A 19,283-nucleotide genomic window follows, 5' to 3' on the forward strand; every position below is an offset into this window, starting at 1 on the left:
ATTGCCCACCAACGGTGCACAATGAAAGAATAAAAGCCTCGGATAGGGGTTCGAGGCCAGTCAGAACCACACGGGGCAGATGTTTATGACAATGAAGACAAAAGGAAAGGCGGTCTGATTCAAACCGTTTCGTTGAAGAATGGTACAGGTTGAAGGAGGGAAATGACAAACTATTTCCAAATGCCCGCCGGCCGTGACTTCGGGGGCGCGGCCTCCGCTGAAGCCAATCCGCTCCTCGCTTCGGAGACAGGCACCGCCCCTCTTCCCTCTGGGACGGGTTATTGATGTATCTACTGATCTTTCCGACCCTGCGCCACCAATCCCCTGCCTACATTCGGGAGGGGCATGGACCTGCGCCCGAGAGATTGAATATTTTCCACGATCAAACGCTGCTCATTGGCTTTCCCCCTCCGCTAAGGCGGAGCCTATCTCTTTTGCGCTCCCTTTTGGGTCGTGCCATTCTCAGAAGAACCAACCCCAATACCCAAGGGAGGCCGGGAGGCGTGTCCTCAGGACCGTAGCTCTTATTGGTTTCGCTGCTCGCTGTGGGGTGGGCAGGTGCAGCCGCTGCTGTTGCTTATTGGCCCACTGATTCCATGGGGTGGAACTTGGCTGGGCCTAAACTCAATCGTGGTCTGGTACAGGTTTCAGGGCATAGCTGCCATGCGTTCCGGGGGCCGCGGGCGGCCCCGCCTGCGGCTAGGGGAACGTGGCGTTATGGAGCCACTCTTGCCCCCGAAGCGCCGCCTGCTACCGCGGGTTCGGCTCTTGCCCCTGTTGCTGGCGCTGGCCGTGGGCTCGGCGTTCTACACCATTTGGAGCGGCTGGCACCGCAGGACTGAGGAGCTGCCGCTGGGCCGGGAGCTGCGGGTGAGGCTGGGCGGGGACCCGGGCACCGCGGGGACCCTCATTCCCTCCCCGCTGTTACCCAGGGTTGACTTGGCTTTAGCGTACGGCCCTAACCGCAGATGCCACAGTCTTCGTCATCTGAGCGCATGACCCTTACCAAAGGAATAAGGCTTCGGGCTGGTTTTACAACAGTAGCTTCCTTTTATGAGGAAAGGTCTGAAATAGTAAGACGAGGGGGTTCAGGGTTCTACGCCTTTAGTCAACTATTTGGAAGAGTCCCTTCCTCCATCTCCCCTCTCTCTCACTGGGCCTCGATTTCCCCATCAAGTTTGAGGTAGGCTGGACCGGATGGTCTTGGAAGGACTTTTTCTGAGCCTTGGATTTATCCTAGAAGTCTCCGATGCTGGAGGCCGCAAATTAGAAAGAGGACCCGGGGCTGCTTGTGGGTGACGGCGCCCGGGGTAGGGATGAAATGGTGGGTTGCTCTCATTCTTCCCTTCCCTATCCCACCTCCTTCCCAAGGTCCCGTTGATCGGAAGCCTTCCCGAAGCCCGGCTGCGGAGGGTGGTGGGACAACTGGACCCACAGCGTCTCTGGGGCACTTATCTGCGCCCCCTGCTGGTTGTGCGAACCCCAGGCAGCCCGGGAAATCTCCAAGTCAGAAAGGTAAAGGGACCCACCTCCAGTCCCTGACCCCCTAGCCCTCCAGGGAATGGGAAATAAGCATCCTGTTCAAGATCCCAAAGGAGCTAAGAGGAGGAACTGGGGCAATGACTGGAGTTAATCGGACTCTAGACTCCCATGCTGAAAACAAACCACCAGGCTGTACTGCCCCCCTTAATGCCCCCACCAAAAGCTTACTATGTGCTAGGCATAGGCAACAGACAGCCCTTTAAGGTGGGTACCAATATGATCTTCATTATGCAGATGGGGAAATTGAGGCTCAGAGAGGTTATACACATTGCACAAATCCTACAGATAATAAATAGTAGACCTTAGCCTGGTGCACTGGCTCATGCCTGTAATCCCAGCACTTTGGGAAGCCAAGGTGGGGGAATCATCTGAGAACTTCGAGACTAGCCTAGTCAACATAGTGAGACCCAATGTTTAGAAAATCATAGACCTAGAGTTGAACCCAAGCAGGTTGGCTCCAACCTGGTGCTGTAATGTGAGTCATTTAAAGGCCAGGCACAGCGGCTCACACCTGTAATCCTAGCACTTTGGGAGGTCAAGACAGGCAGATCACTTGAGGTCAGGAATTTGAGACCAGCCTGGCCAACATCGTGAAACCCCATCTCTACTAAAAATACAAAATTAGCCAGGCATGGTGGTGGGTAACTGTAGTCGCAGCTACTTGGGAGGCTGAGGCACGAGAATCACTTGAACCCAGGAGGCGGAGGCTTCAGTGAGCTGATATTGCTCCACTGCACCCCAGCATGGGTGACAGAGCAAGACTCCATCTCAAAAAAAAAAAAAAAAAAAAAAGAGTCATTTAAATACTGCCTGAGTCCCAGTGCGACCTCATCCACTTAGATTGTGACCTTGGACTTGTTTCTTTTCTCTTTTCTTTTCTTTTTTTTTTTTGAGACGGAGTCTCACACTGTTGCTTGGGTTGGAGTGCAGTGGCGCAATCTCGGCTCACGGCAACCTCCACTTACCAGGTTCAAGTGATTCTCCTGCCTCAACCTCCTGAGTAGCTGGGATTACAGGTGCCACCACGTCTGGCTAATTTTTTTGTATTTTTAGTAGAGACGGGGTTTCACTATGTTGGCCAGGCTGGTGTTGAACGCCTGACCTCGTGATCCACCTGCCTCAGACCCCCAAAGTTCTGGGACTACAGGCGTGAGCCACCGCGCCCAGCCCGAACTAGTTTCTTAACCTCTCTGAGCCCATTTCCTCATCTGCAAAATGGGATCATGTATCGGCAGTCCCTCCCCTTTATGGTTCCGAGAAGAGAGCTTAGCACACAGTGAGAGCTATTTAAGGGTAAGCTGTGATGAGTCTTGTTGGCTTCAAGAGGCGGGGTCACCCCAACATCTGGCACCCAGTAGGTACTCACCAGGACTGTCAAGGGAATGATTTTTTTTTTTTTTTTTTTTTTTTTTTTTTTTGAGACGGAGTCTCGCTCTGCCGCCCAGGCTGGAGTGCAGTGGCCGGATCTCAGCTCACTGCAAGCTCCGCCTCCCGGGTTTACGCCATTCTCCGGCCTCAGCCTCCCGAGTAGCTGGGACTACAGGCACCCGCCACCACGCCCGGCTAGTTTTTTGTATTTTTAGTAGAGACGGGGTTTCACTGTGTTAGCCAGGATGGTCTCGATCTCCTGACCTCGTGATGCGCCCGTCTCGGCCTCCCAAAGTGCTGGGATTACAGGCTTGAGCCACCGCGCCCGGCCTAAGGGAATGATTTTAATCACAGTAGGGGACTGGGCACAGTGGCTCACACCTATAGTCCCAGCACTTTGGGAGGCCGAGGCAGGCAGATCACTTGAGGTCAGGAATTTGATACCAGGCTGGCCAACATTGTGAAACCTCATCTCTTCTAAAAATACAAAAAATAGCCAGGTGTTGTCGGGGGGGCCTGTAACCCCAGCTACTGGGGAGGCTGAGTCAGGAGAAATCACTTGAAGCCAGGAGGCAGAGGTTGCAGTGAGCTGAGATCCAGCCACTGCACTCCAGCCTGGGTGACAGAGCAAGACTCCATCTCAAAAAGAAAAAGAAAAAAAGAGGCCAGGCACGGTGGCTCACGCCTGTAATCCCAGCACTTTGGGAGGCCGAAGCAGGCAGATCACGAGGTCAGGAGATCAAGACCATCCTGGCTGACACGGTGAAACCCCGTCTCTACTAAAAATACAAAAAATTAGCCGGGCGTGGTGGCGGGCACCTGTAGTTCCAGCTACTCAGGAGACTGAGGCAGGAGAATGGCGTGAACCCAGGAGGCGGAGCTTGCAGTGAGCCAAGATCGCGCCACTACACTCCCTTCTGGGTGACAGAGCAAGACTCTGTCTCAAAAAAAAAAAAAAAAGAAAAAGATAAAAAAGAAAGAAATCCATTAAATCAGAGTGGGACTTTAGAGTCAACCCATCTGCTCTACATGGCTCAGGTCACGTGGCCCTTCTCCCCACCTCCTCCCCAGTCCCCGTCCACCCTCCCACCTCTCTCTTGCCGCTAGTTCCTGGAGGCCACGCTGCGGTCCCTGACAGCAGGTTGGCACGTGGAGCTGGATCCCTTCACAGCCTCGACGCCCCTGGGGCCAGTGGACTTTGGCAATGTGGTGGCCACGCTGGACCCGGGGGCTGCCCGTCACCTCACCCTTGCCTGCCATTATGACTCGAAGCTCTTCCCACCCGGATCGACCCCGTTTGTAGGGGCCACGGACTCGGCTGTGCCCTGTGCCCTGCTGCTGGAGCTGGCCCAGGCACTCGACCTGGAGCTGAGCAGGGCCAAAGAACAGGTAAGGAGCAGGAGTTGGGGAGGGTAGTGGGCTACCTCCACCTTTTCCCAAGCCCCCACCTTACCTTTCCTGGACATTTGTCATCCCTCTCATCTTCCCACTCTACTCCGCGCACGGTGTCACAGGGATATTTTTTTCCTTTTTTGAGACAGAGTTTCACTCTTGCTCCCCAGGCTGGAGTGCACATGGCGGGATCTTGGCTTACCGCAACCTCTGCCTCTCGGGTTCAAGCGATTCTCCTGCCTCAGCCTCCCTAGTAGCTGGGATTACAGGCATGTCCCACCACGCACAGCTAATTTTGTAATTTTAGTGGAGACGTGCTAGCTCCATGTTGGTCAGGCTGGTCTCGAACTCCCAACCTCAGGTGATCTGCCCTCCTCGGCCTCCCAGAGTGCGGGGATTACAGGCGTGAGCCACCACACCTGGCCATCACAGGGATCTTTTTACCTCCTAGATGTCAGATTCTCTTTCCTCTCCCCCAAACCCTCCCAGGGCTCCCGCCTCATTGCAAGCATAATCCAGAGTCCTTATATTGGCCCATGGGCTGTGCCCTGTTACCTCTCCAGCCTCATCTCCCACCCCTCACCTCTTGCTCACTCTGCTGTAGCCACCCCTACCTCCTCTGGATTCCTCAAACCCGCAGGGCTCACTCCCGCCTCAGAGCATTTGCACTTGCTGTTTGCTTTGGATAGAATGTGCTTTTCTGGCCAGGCTCGGTGGCTCACGCTTGGAATCCCAGCATTTTGGAAGGCTGAGGTGGGTGGATCACGAGGTCAGGAGTTCAAGACCAGCCTGGCCAACATGGTGAAACCCTGTCTCTACCAAAAATACAAAAATTAGCCACGCTTGGTGGTACACATCTGTAACCCCAGCTACTCGGGAGACTGAAGCAGAGAACTGCTTGAACTCGGGAAGCGGAGGTTGCAGTGAGCTGAAGTTGCACCACTGCTCTCCAGCCTGGGTGACACAGCAAGACTCCATCTCAAAAAAAAAAAAAAAAAAAAGAATTATCTGGGTGTAGTGGCATGCTACTTGGGAGGCTGAGAGGGGAGGATGGCTTGAGTCGAGGAGTTTGAGGCTGCAGTGAGCCATGATCATGCAACTGTATTCTAGCCTGGGTGACAAGAGACCTTGTCTCTTAAAAAAAAAAAAAAAAAAGAATATGCTTTTCATAGATATCTTCCTGGCTGACTCCCACTCTTCACTCAGGTGTCCACTCCAATGTCACCCCTTTAAAGAGGCCTTCCCGGCCGGGCATGGTAGCTCACGCCTGTAATCCCAGCATTTTGGGAGGCCAAGGCAGGCAGATCATTTGAGGTCAGAAGTTCGAGCCCAGCTTGGCAAACAGGGAAACCCCATCTCTACTAAAAATACAAAAATTAGCTGGGCATGGTGGTGCACACCTGTAATCCTGGCTACTTGGGAGGTTGAAACAGGAGGATCGGCCGGGCGCGGTGGCTCAAGCCTGTAATCCCAGCACTTTGGGAGGCCGAGATGGGTGGATCACGAGGTCAGGAGATCGAGACCATCCTGGTTAACACGGTGAAACCCCGTCTCTACTGAAAAATACAAAAAAAAAAACTAGCCGGGCGAGGTGGCGGGCGCCTGCAGTCCCAGCTACTTGGGAGGCTGAGGCAGGAGAATGGCGTGAACCCGGGAGGCGGAGCTTGCAGTGAGCTGAGATCTGGCCACTGCACTCCAGCCTGGGCGACAGAGCGAGACTCTGTCTCAAAAAAAAAAAAAAAAAAAAAAAAAAAAGAAACAGGAGGATCACTTGAACCTGGGAGGCGGAGGTTGCAGTGAGCCAAGATCACACCACTGAACTCCAGCCTGGACGACAGAGTGAGATTCTGTCTCAAAACAAACAGAAAACACAGATCTCATCATGGTCTTGCCCTGCTCAACCCCCCTCCGTACCTCCCCAGTGTCCCTGTAACAAAGCCCACACTCCCTGGCCCTTGCTAAACCCTCCGGACTCCTCTCAAACCTCTGGGACCCCTTCCCTGGCCACAGCCTTGCCCTGTGTTGCTCCCTTGGCTGGGAATGCTCTTCCTCCTGCTCCATTTTGCCAGGCCAGTTCCTACCCACTCTCATGGCAAACATCCCTTCCCAAAAGACCCAACGCCCTCTCCAGGCCAGGTCATCCCCCAGCCTCCTTCCTATGCCCTCTCAGGACTCTATAATTCTTAGAAGCATTTGTCTCAACTGCATTTCGCTGTTTGTATAATTACTCATTTGTGGCTCTATCTCTTTCTCCAAACTGAGCTTGAGGAATAATCATCAGAGATAACCCTTATTTAGTTACATGCCAGGCACTGTTCTAAGACCTGGATTCAAACCTTACCCTTTGAAAAGAACTGTTATTGCTGGGCGTGGTGGCTGACATCTGTAATCCCAGCACTTTGGGAGGCTGAGGCAGGTCGATCATTTGAGGTCAGGAGTTTGAGACCAGCCCGGCCAACATGGTGAAACCTTGTCTCTACTGAAAATACGAAAATTAGCTGGGCGTGATAGCGGGCGCCTGTGGTCACAGCTATATGGGAGGTTGAAGCAGGAGAATCTCTTGAACCTGGGAGGTGGAGGTTGCAGTGAGTCAAGGTTGTGTCATTCCATTCCAGCCCGGGTGACAGAGCAAGACTTAGTCTCAAAAAAAAAAAAAAAAAAAAAAAAACCTCAGCCAGGCGCGGTGGCTCAAGCTTGTAATCCCAGCACTTTGGGAGGCCGAGGCCTGATCACGAGGTCAGGAGATCGAGACCATCCTGGCTAACACGGAGAAACCCCGTCTCTACTAAAAAATACAAAAAATCAGCTGGGCGTGGTGGCGGGCGCCTGTAGTCCCAGTCACTTAGGAGGCTGAGGCAGGAGAATGGCGTAAACCCGGGAGAAGGAGCTTGCAGTGAGCTGAGATTCGGCCACTGCACTCCAGCCTGGGCCACAGAGCGAGACTCCATCTCAAAAAAAAAACAAAAAAAAAACTCTTATTAACCCCATTTATAGATGAAGAAACTGATGCTTCTAGAAGTTAGTAACTTTCCCATGCCTGCTTTGTTATGAAGCAGCCAAGTACGGATTTGATCCCAGACAACTGGACTCAGAATCTGTGCTCTTGGCTACCACGTTCAATGAGTGAGGACATCTCATTTGTTCTGTTAAGCCATGCAAATGGGCAAGAAGTGTGGGTGTGCCGAGGCTGAGGGCTAGTCCTGAGCTGTCTCTGACCGCCCCCTGCTGCTCCCACAGGCAGCCCCGGTGACCCTGCAACTGCTCTTCCTGGATGGTGAAGAGGCGCTGAAGGAGTGGGGACCCAAGGACTCCCTTTACGGTTCCCGGCACCTGGCCCAGCTCATGGAGTCTATACCTCATAGCCCCGGCCCCACCAGGATCCAGGCTATTGTAAGACCAGGGTCCCCTGACTTCTGGCGAGGGAGGGAGAAGGTGAAGCGGGGCTGGCGTCATCTTGCGCGGGCCCCTCCAGTCCTGGCCTTTCTCCTTAGGAGCTCTTTATGCTTCTTGATCTCCTGGGAGCCCCCAATCCCACCTTCTACAGCCACTTCCCTCGCACGGTCCGCTGGTTCCATCGGCTGAGAAGCATTGGTAAGGGTGAATGTGGAGGTGGGCCCCAGCCCACCTGGGGTATGGAGTACAGGGCGGTGGGCTGGGGTAGGACAGGCACCTACCCTCTAAAGGCTCATCTACCAGTCTGGGCCACATAGGAAGACCCCTTTTTTTTTTTTTTTTGAGATGGAGTCTCACTGTGTCACCCAGGCTGGAATGCAGTGGCGTGATCTTGGCTCACTGCAACCTGCACCTCCCAGGTTCAAGCCATTCTCCTGCCTCATCCTCCCGAGTAGCTGGGACTACAGGCGCATGCCACCATGGCCAGCTAATTTTTTATTTTAGCAGAGACAGGGTTTCACTATGTTGGCCAAGCTGGTCTCGAACTCCTGATCTCGAGATTCGCCCACCTCAGTCTCTCAAAGTGCTGGGATTACAGGCGTGAGCCACCGCGCCCTGTGACCCCATCTCTTTTTTTTTTTTTTTTTTTTTGAGACGGAGTCTCGCTCTGTCGCCCAGGCTGGAGTGCAGTGGCCGGATCTCAGCTCACTGCAAGCTCCGCCTCCCGGGTTCGGGCCATTCTCCTGTCTCAGCCTCCTGAGTAGCTGGGACTACAGGCGCCCGCCACCTCGCCCGGCTAGTTTTTTTGTATTTTTTAGTAGAGACGGGGTTTCACCGTGTTAGCCAGGATGGTCTCGATCTCCTGACCTAGTGATCCGCCCGTCTCGGCCTCCCAAAGTGCTGGGATTACAGGCTTGAGCCACCGCGCCCGGCGACCCCATCTCTTAAAAAAAGAAATTAGCACCGGGCATGGTGGCTCACGCCTGTAATCCCAGCACTTTGGGAGGCCGAGGCAGGCAGATCACGAGGTCAGGAGAGCGAGACCATCCTAGCTAACATGGTGAAACCCTGACTGTACTAAAAGTACAAAAAATTAGCCGGGCGTGGTGGCGGGCGCCTGTAGTCCCAGCTACTCGGGAGGCTGAGGCAGGAGAATGGTGTGAACCCAGGAGGCAGAGCTTGCAGTGAGCCGAGATTGCGCCACTGCACTCTAGCCTGGGCAACAGCTGGGTGCAGTGGCATGCACCTGTCATCCCAGCTACTAGGGAGTATCCTTTGAGCCTGGGAGGGCAAGGCTCCTGGGAGGTCAAGGCTGTAGTGAGCCAAGATTGCACCACTGCACTCCAGCCTGAGATCCTGTCTCAAAAAAAAAAAAAAAAAAAAAGCTGGCTTGGTGGCTCACACCTGTAATCCCAGCACTTTCAGAGGCTGAGGCGGGTGGATCACTTGAACTCAGGAGTTCCAGACCAGCCTGGGCAACATGGCGAAACCCCGTCTCTACAAAATAAAAACAAAAATTAGGTCAGTCGTGGTGGCTCACGCCTGTAATCCCAGCACTTTGGGAGGCCGAAGCGGGTGGATCACCTGAGGTTAGGAGTTTGAGACCAGCCTGGCCAACGGGGCGAAACCCCTTCTCTACTAAAAATACGAAAAGTTAGCCGGGCGTGGTGGTGTGTGCTTGTAATCCTAGCTATTCAGGAGGCTGAGGCAGGAGAATCGATTGAACCTGGGAGGCGGAGGTTGCAGTGAGCCGAGATCACGCCACTGCACTCTAGCCTGGGCAACAGAGTGAGACTCCATTAAAAAAAAAAAAAAAAAAATTAACCAGGCGTGGTGGCACCTGCCTGTAGTCCCAGTGACTTGGGAGGCTGAAGTGGCAGGATCACTTGAGTCTGGGAGGTCGAGGCTGCAGTAAGCTGTGATTGCACCACTGCACTCCAGCCTGGGTGACAGAGCGAGACTCTGTCTCAAAAAATAAAATAAAATAAAATAAAGGCTCATCCAGCCTTTTCTCTACCTCTCTATCTTTCTAAGGAACTAGAGATTAGTGATAGTGATTAACAGACGGGCTGTAAGGTGAGACAGCTGTGGTTTCCAATCTTACCAGCTGGGTGAACTTGGACAAGTGGCTTCGTTTCTCTGAGCCTCAGTTTCCTATCTGTAAAATGGCCAGTGGGGGCTGGGCCTGGTGGCTCTCGCATGTAATCCCAGCGCTTTGGAAGGCTGAGGCAGGTGAATCACAAGGTTGGGAGTTCGAGACCAACCTGGCCAATATGGTGACACCCCATCTCTACTAAACATTCAAAAATTAGCTGGGCATGGTGGCGGGTGCCTATACTCCCAGCTACTCAGGAGTCTGAGGCAGGAAAATTGCTTGAACCTGGGAGGTGGAGGTTGCAGTGAGCCGAGATTGCGCCACTGCGCTCCAACCTGGCGACACAGCGAGACTGTCTCAAAAAAAAAGGCCAGGGGACCCAGAAGTAGTGGCTCATGCCTGTGGTCCCAGCACTTTGAGAGGCCGAGGCAGGAAGATCACATGAACCCAGAAGTTTGAGGCCAGCCCGGGCAACACAGGAAGATCCCGTTTCCACACACACACACAATTACCCAGGCATGGGGGCAGGCGCGTGAAGTCCCAGCTATTTGAGAGGCTGAGACTGGAGGATCACTCAGGCCAGCAAGATTAAGGCTGCACTGAGCTGTCATCGCCCCACTGCATTCCAGTGTGGATGAGAGAACAAGATCTTTTTTTTTTTTTTTGAGACAGAGTCTCGCTTGGTCTCCCAGGCTGGAGTGTAGTGGCCCAGTCTTGGCTCACTACAACCTCTGCCTCCTAGGTTCAAGCGATTCTCCTGCCTCAGCCTCCTGAGTAGCTGAGACTACAGGCATCTGCCACCACGCCTGGCTAATTTTTGTATTTTTAGTAGAGACAGGGTTTCACCATATTGGCCAGGCTGGTCTCGAACTCCTGACCTTGTGATCCGTCCGCCTCAACCTTCCAAAGTGCTGGGATTACAGGCGTGAGCCACCTTACCTGGCCTTTTTTCTTTTCTGTTTTTTTTTTTTTTTTTTTTTTTTTTTTTTGAGACAGAATCTTACTCTGTCACCCAGGCTGGAGTGCAGTGGTGCAATCTCAGCTCACTGCAACCTCCACCTCCCAGGTTCAAGCAATTCTTGTGCCTCAGCTTCCCAAGTAGCTGGGACTACAAGTGCCCACCACCACACCTAGCTAATTTTTGTATTTTTAGTGGAGACAGGGTTTCACTATGTTGGCCAAGCTGGTTTCGAACTCCTAACCTCAGGCGATCCACCTGCCTCGGCCTCCCTAAGTGCTGGGATTACAGGTGTGAGCCACCACACTGGGCCACAAGATCTTGTCTCAAAAAAAAGAATGTCTATGTCTTAGACTTGGAGGGATTGAATGAGACCAGGAACATAGTGAGCCCACAGGAAGGAGTAACTGGCATTCATCCTTGTTGGGATGACCAGGGCTTTGTCTCTGGGTGCTCTGCCCTCCTCTGATTTGTGGACTGGGGACCTTTGACTACTAAGGACTAACCCTTCCTCTCTAATCACCCCCACCTCCAGAGAAGCGTCTGCACCGTTTGAACCTGCTGCAGTCTCATCCCCAGGAAGTGATGTACTTCCAACCCGGGGAGCCCTTTGGCTCTGTGGAAGACGACCACATCCCCTTCCTCCGCAGAGGTACCTGCCGCAGGGAGGGACGGAGGGTGGGTGTCTAAGGAAGCCACAAGTTGGAACTGGCCATGGCCCCTTCCCAGGGCTGGGGAATGGTGCTAAGTGGCCTAACCTCTTTGTGCTTTGATTTATTCATCTGTAAAATGGGGATAATACTCCCTATCTTAGAGTATCGTTGAGGAGATTGAACGTGCTAACACCGGTAAAGACCTTACTTGGACCAGCACCCAGCACATAGCAAGCATTCCAGAAATGTTTGCAGCTCGGCACGGTGGTTCACACCTATAATCCACTTTGGGAGGCTGAGTTAGGAGGGGTGTTGGGGGACAGGAATCCTCGAGCCCAGGAGTTTGAAACCGGCCTGGGCAACATGGCATAAATCTTGTCTTTACTAAAAATACAAAATTTAGCAGGGCATGGTGGTTCACACCTATAGTCTCAGCTACTCAAGAGGCTGAAGTGGGAGGATCACCTGAGCCTGGGAAGTCAAGGCTGCAGTGAGCCTTGATTGAGTAGCTGCGCTCTAGCCTGGACAACAGAGGGAGACAATATTTCAAAAAACAAAAAATAAGTGCGAGGGCTGGGCGTGGTTGCTCACGCCTGTAATCCTAGCACTTTGGGAGGCTGAGGCGGGCGGATCACCTGAAGTCGGGAGTTTGAGACCAGCCTGGCCAACATGATGAAACCCCATCTCTACTAAAAATACAAAAATTAGACAGGTGTCGTGGTACCTGCCTGTAATCCCAGCTACCCGGGAGGCTGAGACAGTAGAATCGCTGGAATCCGGGAGGCAGAGGCTGCAGTGATCTGAGATTGCGCCACTGCACTCCAGCCTGGGCGACAGAGAGAGACTCCGCCTCAAAAAAAAAAAAGTGCCCAAACATACTATCTTTCACCAGTGTGTGAGGGCAAGGCAAGGTTACCTAGAGGCTGGGCTTGGGCTCCTGGGTTGTGGTGGGCTGCAGCGAACCTGACAAAGTCTCCTCTGTCACTTCAGGGGTCCCCGTGCTCCATCTCATCTCTACGCCCTTCCCTGCTGTCTGGCACACCCCTGCGGACACAGAGGCCAATCTCCACCCGCCCACGGTACACAACTTAAGCCGCATTCTGGCCGTGTTCCTGGCTGAATACCTGGGGCTCTAGTGCCCTCGGCCAGTGCCTGTGCAGAGGACTGACAGAGAAGGTCCCACCGGGGGCCAGTGAAGCTCAGGCGGGATCTGCCTAGAGTGTGCTGGCTTGTCGTTTTCACACCTTTGTCTCCTAATTGTGCTACAATTGGAAGACCTTCTTTCTTTTGATTGTCTCAAGCTGCCACCCTTCAAGGATAGGGAAGAGACCATTGTGGGGTGACAGCCAGAGGAATAAGAACGTGGTCCCTCCCCAGAGGTAAACACTTGGTCCAAAGGTTTGCAGGGACCAAATCGTGTTTTTTTTTTCTTTGAGACGGAGTCTTGCTTCGTCGCCCAGGCTGGAGTGCAGTGGCCCCATCTCAGTTCAGTACAAGCTCCGCCTCCTGGGTTCATGCCATTCTTCTGCCTCAGCCTCCCGGGTAGCTGGGACTACAGGCGCCCGCCACCATGCCCGGCTAATTTTTTGTATTTTTAGTAGAGATGGGGTTTCATCGTGTTATCCAGGATGGTCTCAATCTCCTGACCTCATGATCTGCCCGCCTCGGCCTCCCAAAGTGCGGGGATTATAGGCGTGAGCCACTGGCCCGGCAAAATGCTGTTCTTTAGGTCAGCGAACTGAAAGAGCAAAAGACTGCTAGGTGTGGTGGCTCATGCCTGTAATACCAACACTTCGAGAGGCTCAGGGGGGGAGGATCACCCGAGGTCAAGAGTTTGAGACCAGCCTGGCCAACACGGTGAAACCCTGTCTCTACTAAAAATACAGTAATTAGCTGGGCACGGTGGCAGGTGCCTGTAATCTCAGCTGCTTGGGAGGCTGAGGCAGGAGAATCACTTGTACCCAGGAGGCGGAGGTTGCAGTGAGCCGAGATCACACCACTACACTCCAGCCTGGGCGACAGAGCAAGACTCTGTCTCAATAAAATAAATAAATAAATAAATAAATAAATAAATAAATAAATAAATATTTTTAAAAAAGAGTAAAAGACTAAAAGACTGTTACTGGTCTGGTCCAGTGATGCCACCCAACCAGATGAATTCTCCGTGGTTTGTTTTGTGTCAGGTAATTCTCCAGAATGGCAGCCTTGCTACTGTACCAGTCCTAACCTAACTCCCACATGGGGCACATAGGATGTGTTCATAACCAGGCACAGAGGAGACAAGCTGATATTTTGGAAGTCCAGATTCTTCCAAACCCAATGGGTAATAAGCCATTGTTTCTGGCTGGGCATGGTGGTTCACATCTGTAGTCCCAGCTCTTTGGGAGGCAGAGGCAGAGGGATAGCTTGAGCTCAGGAGTTTGAGATCAGTCTGGGCAATATAGTGTGACCCCATTCTCCAGAAAAAGGAAAAAGAAAAAAAGTGTAACCAGTGTTTCTGCAAAACACCACCTGCATAAGCCAGGTGTGGTGGTGCACACTTGTAGTCAGGAGGCTGAGGTGAGAGAATCCCATGAACCCAAGAGTTTAAGACCAGCCCGGGCAACACAGTGACACCCTGTCTCAAACAAACAACAACAACAACAAAAACGCCAAACATTCTGTAGAACTCATGTAAATAGACATTGCATGACAAAGGGGATCTGAAATCCAAGAAGCAGGGTGAGACAACATAAAATGCGTTTCCTCACTGCATCATGTGAATTTTTAAGACAGAGGCTCCCAAAGTATTTCACTATGGAACCCTTTTTATTAGGAAGCACTTCATAGAACTAAGATACCTCAGCCGGGCATGGTAGCTCACACCTGTAATCCCAGCACTTTGGGAGGCCAAGGCCAGTAGTTCACCTGAACTCAGGAGTTTGAGACCAGCTTGGACAACATGATGAAACCCCATATCTACTAAAAATACAAAAATTAGCCAAGTATGGTGGCATGAGCCTGTAATCCCAGCTACTTGAGAGGCTGAAACAGGAGAATCGCTGGAACCCAGTGGCAGAAGCTGCAGTGAGCCACTGGAGTGTAGAGTGTAGAGTGTAGAGTGTAGAGTGTAGAGTGTAGCCACCACTACACTCCAGCCTGGGCGACAAAGCGACACTCTGTCTCAACAAACAAAATACAACAACAACAAAAGAACTAGGATGCCTCAGAAGGTACTTTGGAAAACAACGGGTTTTGAAAGTCTGGGAGCGGCCGGGCGCGGTGGCTCAAGCCTGTAATCCCAGCACTTTGGGAGGCCGAGACGGGTGGATCACGAGGTCAGGAGATCGAGACCATCCTGGCTAACACGGTGAAACCCCGTCTCTACTAAAAAAAATACAAAAATCTAGCCGGGCGAGGTGGCGGGTGCCTGTAGTCCCAGCTACTCGGGAGGCTGAGGCAGGAGAATGGTGTGAACCCGGGAGGCGGAGCTTGCAGTGAGCTGAGATCCGGCCACTGCACTCCAGCCTGGGCGACAGAGCGAGACTCCGCCTCAAAAAAAAAAAAAAAAAAAAAAGAAAGTCTGGGAGCATCTATGAGCGCAATGGGTAAGACAGATCTAGATCTATTGCAGAGTAGCTACAGCACACTGGCTCTCCCTTTCAGCTGTTGGTGCAGCAGTGTGAGATGGTGGGTGTAACTGCAAACTACAGTGAGCAAGTATTTCCCAACCCTACCTAATTTTCAGACTCAGCTAGGGTGCTTATTAAAAAATGCAGACTGGGTGTGGTGGCTCATGCCTGCAATCTCAGCACTTTGAGAGGTTGAGGTGGTAGGATCACTTGAGCCCAGGACGTTTTTCTTGTTGAGGTGGAGTCTCGCTCTGTCACCCAGGCTGGAGTGCAGTGGTGAGATCTTGGCTCACTGCAACCTCTGCCTCCTGGGTACAAGCGATTCTCCTGCCTCAGCCTCCGGAGTAGCTGGGACTACAGGTGTGTGCCACCACGCCCAGCTAATTTTTGTATTTTTAGTAGAGACGGGGTTTCATCGTGTTAGCCAGGATGGTCTCGATCTCCTGACCTTGTGATCCACCTGCCTCGGCCTCCCAAAATGCTGAGATTACAAGTGTGAACCACCATGCCCGGCCCATGCTGTCCTTAAGGACACACTTTGGTGCATACACAGCTGCTCAGCAAACCAACTCAAAAGAAAAACCTGAGACGGATGGCATCTGGAAGCAGAGTCCTACACCGAGCTCTGTGCCTGTGGGTTTATGACTTTGATGGAAACTTAGCAGTGAACACGGATGCCAGGCCAAGGTGGAGGATTAGTACAGAGTGTAGCGAGCATCTGCCCTCCAAATCAACTCCAGGGCTGAAACTCGGGGTATCAAATGAGAGGATAAACATAGGTCCTCAATTTAGGTTCATCCACATTCGCTGACATTTATTGAGCATCTACTATGTGCCAGGCATCATGAGAACTTTTTTTTTTTTTAAGATGGAATTTCGCTCTTGTCACCCAGGCTGGAGTGCAGTGGCACAATCTTGGCTCACTGCAACCTCTGCCTCCTGGGTTCAAGCGATTCTCCATCATCAGCCTCTAAGTAGCTGGGATTACAGGCGCCTGCCACCACGCCCAGCTAATTTTTCTATTTTTTTTGGTGGGGGGACAGAGCCTTACTCTGTCGCCCAGGCTGGAGTGCAATGGCGAGATCTCGGCTCACTGCAAACTCCACCTCCTGGGTTCAAGCGATTCTGCTGCCTCAACCTCCCAAGTAGCTGGCAATACAGGCACCTGTCACCATGCCCTGCTAATTTTTTCTATTTTTTAGTACAGATGGGACCATGTTGATCAGGCTGGTCTCGAACTCCTGACCTCAGGTGTCCACCCGCCTTGACCTCCCAAAGTGCTGAGATTACAGGCATGAGCCACCAAGCCCAGCCCATGAGAACTTTTTTCTACATATATCAAACTGTGTAGTCTCCCTGACTACAAATCCTGAAATAGGTACAATTTCAGTTCTCATTTTGCAGGTGAGGCGGCTGAGACTGAGAATTGCGAACCAGTTGCATGCGGTGTGAGGATTTTCACTCACAGCTGTGCTTGCAACCCCCATGTCCTACCTCCCTTCCAAAAAGTACCTGTGGCTGGGTGTGGTCACTCACCCCTGTAATCCCAGTCCTTTGGAAGGTAGAGGCAGGAGGACTGCTTGAGCCCAGGAGTTCCCGACCAGCCTGGGCAACAAAGACCCTATCTCTACAAAAAAAAATTTAAGGGCCAGGCGCGGTGGTTCACGCCTGTAATCCCAGCACTTTGCGAGGCCAAGACGGGCGGATCACGAGGTCAGGAGATCGAGACCATCCTGGCCAACACAGTGAAACCCCATCTCTACTAAAAATACAACAAATTAGCTGGGCATGTTGGCAGGCGCGTGTAGTCCCAGCTACTCGGGAGGCTGAGGCAGGAGAATGGCGTGAACCTGGGAGGTGGAGCTTGCAGTGAGCCGAGATTGTGCCACTGTACTCCAGCGTGGGGGACACAGCGAGACTCTGTCTCAAAAAAAAAAAAAAAATTAAAATTAGCCAGTATGGTGGCAAGTGCCTGCGGTCCCAGCTACTTGGGAGGCTGAGGCAGGAGGATCTCCTGAGCCCAGGAGTTTGAGGTTATAGTCAGCTATGATTGTGCCACTGCACTCCATCCAGCCTGGGTGACAGAATGAGACCCTGTCTCAAAAAAAATAAAAATAAAAACACCCCAAATCCACCCCCACCACTACCAAAAAAAAATACACTTGTGCCAGATGAGATTTGTTAAGAAAAAGTATCCAGATAATTTTAACTTTAATCTGCTTTATGCAGATTTTTGGCTTGAATCTGGGGTAAGAACTGTTAGCCCTGTTGTACAGATGAGGCTGCTGGTGCTTGGCAAGGTCCCACAGCCAGCAAACCCTTTTTTTTTTTGTAGACAAAGTCTCACTCTGTCACCTAGGCTGGAGTGCAGTGGCAGGATCTCAATCTCTGCTCACTGCTACCTCTACCTCCCAGGTTCAAGCAATTCTCGTGCTTCAGCCTCCCAAGTAGCTGAGATTACAGGTGCACGCCACCATGTCCAGCTAATTTTTTGTATTTTTAGTAGAGAGAGTTTCACCATGTTGGCCAGGCTGGTCTCGAGCTCCTGACCTCAAGTGATCCGCCCTCCTTGGCCTCCCAAAGTGCTAGGATTATAGGCGTGAGCCACCGTGCCTGGTCTAAATTAGATTTTTGTAGAGATGAGCTCTTGCTATGTTGCCCAGGCTGGTGTTGAACTCCTGGCCTCAAGTGATACTCTTGCCTTGACCTCCCGAAGTACAGAGAGCACAGGTGTGAGGCACCATGCTTGGCCTTTTTTTTTTTTTTTTAATGCTGTTGGTGTCTTTTATCAGTTTTTAATTTTCCAACTATCATGTCTTTAAATAGCATCTTTGGGCAGGGCGTGGTGGCTCATGCCTGTAATCCCAGCACTTTGGGAGGCCGAGGCGGGCAGATCACGAGGTCAGGAGATTGAGACCATCTTGGCTAACATGGTGAAACCCCATCTCTACTAAAAATGCAAAAAATTAGCCAGGTGTGGTGGCAGGCACCTGTAGTCCCAGCTACTTGGGAGGCTGAGGCAGGAGAATGACGTGAACCTAGGAGTTGGAGCTTGCAGTGAGCAGATGCATGCCAGCCTGGGCGACAGAGTGAGACTGCATTTCAATAAATAAATAAATAAATATTGTCTTTGTACTTATCCTTTCTTTCATTTCTGGAATGCCAATTAAATGTGTTATTTTTTTCCTTTAAAAAGCCACATGTATAAATATGTTAGATCAATTTTTGCTATTTAACCCAGCCATTGGGTTACTATTGATTATTGCACTTTTTTTCCCCCTACACAACACTGAGGTATGCGTTTTCTTTCTTTCCTTTTTTTTTTTTTTTTTTGAGACGGAGTCTCGCTGTGTCACTCAGGCTGGAGTGCAGTGGCATGACCTCGGTTCACTGCAACCTCCAGCTCCCGGGTTCAAGCGATTCTTTTGCCTCAGCCTCCCGAGTAGCTGGGACTACAGCTGCATGCCACCACACCCAGCTAATTTTGGTATTTTTAGTAGAGACAGGGTTTCAACATATTGGCCAGGTTGGTCTCAAACTCCTGACATTGTGATCCCCCCGCCTCGGCCTCCCAAAGTGCTGGGATTACAGGTGTGAGCCACTGTGCCCGACCTTGCATTTTTCATTTGTAAAAGTTATGTCAGTGGGTTTCTTTCCTACTTACTAGGCCATTTTGATGTTTTTTTTAAATTAATTGATTGATTTTTTTTACAGTTTTGGCTTCCTTGCTGATAATTCCAAGCTTTTTAAATTTTTAAACATAGTTTAAAATAAATTTTGTATTATAATCAGTGATTGACAGTTTCATCATGTGAAGCCAACTTTGTGGGTGTTTTTGTTGTTTCTGCTGGTTCTTGTTCATATTATTTCCATTTGTGTTTGGTTATTTGTGTACTACTCATTACCTGAAGAATTATTTGTGGTGGGCTGGGTGCGGTGGCTCACACCTGTAATCCCAACACTTTGGGAGGCCGAGGCGGGCGGACTGCTTGAGGTCAAGAGTTCAAGACCAGCTTGGCCGACATGGTAAAAGCCCATCTCTACCAAAAAAAAAAAAAAAATTGCTGGGCATGGTGGCAAGTACCTGTAATCCCAGCTACTTGGGAAGCTTAGGCAGGAGAATTGCTTGAACCAGGGAGGCGGAGGTTGCAGTGAGCTGAGATTGTGCCACTGCACTATAGCCTAGGTGACAGCGAGACTCCATATCAAAAATTTAAAAAAAGCCAGACGCGGTGGCTCACACCTGTAATCCCAGCACTTTGGGAGGCCAA

At 51.6% G+C, this 19,283-nt stretch overlaps 2 protein-coding genes across 2 annotated transcripts in view; one reads left to right on the forward strand and one right to left on the reverse strand.

Annotated features, from left to right (window-relative positions):
* The window catches only part of DMWD (DM1 locus, WD repeat containing), a 119,966-nt gene that overhangs the window by 3,372 nt on the left and 97,311 nt on the right, over nt 1-19,283 (reverse strand). The window lies entirely within an intron of this gene.
* On the forward strand, nt 27-13,446 carry QPCTL (glutaminyl-peptide cyclotransferase like). Its single transcript, XM_050772250.1, has 7 exons — nt 27-870; nt 1,372-1,515; nt 4,018-4,299; nt 7,540-7,692; nt 7,794-7,893; nt 11,284-11,400; nt 12,392-13,446. The coding sequence occupies exons 1-7, from the start codon at nt 664-666 to the stop codon at nt 12,535-12,537; spliced, it is 1,149 nt and encodes a 382-aa protein (XP_050628207.1). The 5' UTR covers nt 27-663; the 3' UTR covers nt 12,538-13,446.

Source organism: Macaca thibetana, chromosome 19, assembly GCF_024542745.1.
Source record: "Macaca thibetana thibetana isolate TM-01 chromosome 19, ASM2454274v1, whole genome shotgun sequence".
Classification (NCBI taxonomy): domain Eukaryota; kingdom Metazoa; phylum Chordata; class Mammalia; order Primates; family Cercopithecidae; genus Macaca; species Macaca thibetana.

Excerpts from the sequence above, each read along its gene's own strand:
- QPCTL (XM_050772250.1), top strand. The coding sequence starts at position 664 with ATGCGTTCCGGGGGCCGCGGGCGGCCCCGCCTGCGGCTAGGGGAACGT. Across the intron at positions 4,300-7,539 it reads TGAGCAGGGCCAAAGAACAG|GCAGCCCCGGTGACCCTGCA; the intron begins GTAAGGAGCAGG and ends CTGCTCCCACAG. Across the intron at positions 11,401-12,391 it reads CATCCCCTTCCTCCGCAGAG|GGGTCCCCGTGCTCCATCTC; the intron begins GTACCTGCCGCA and ends CTGTCACTTCAG.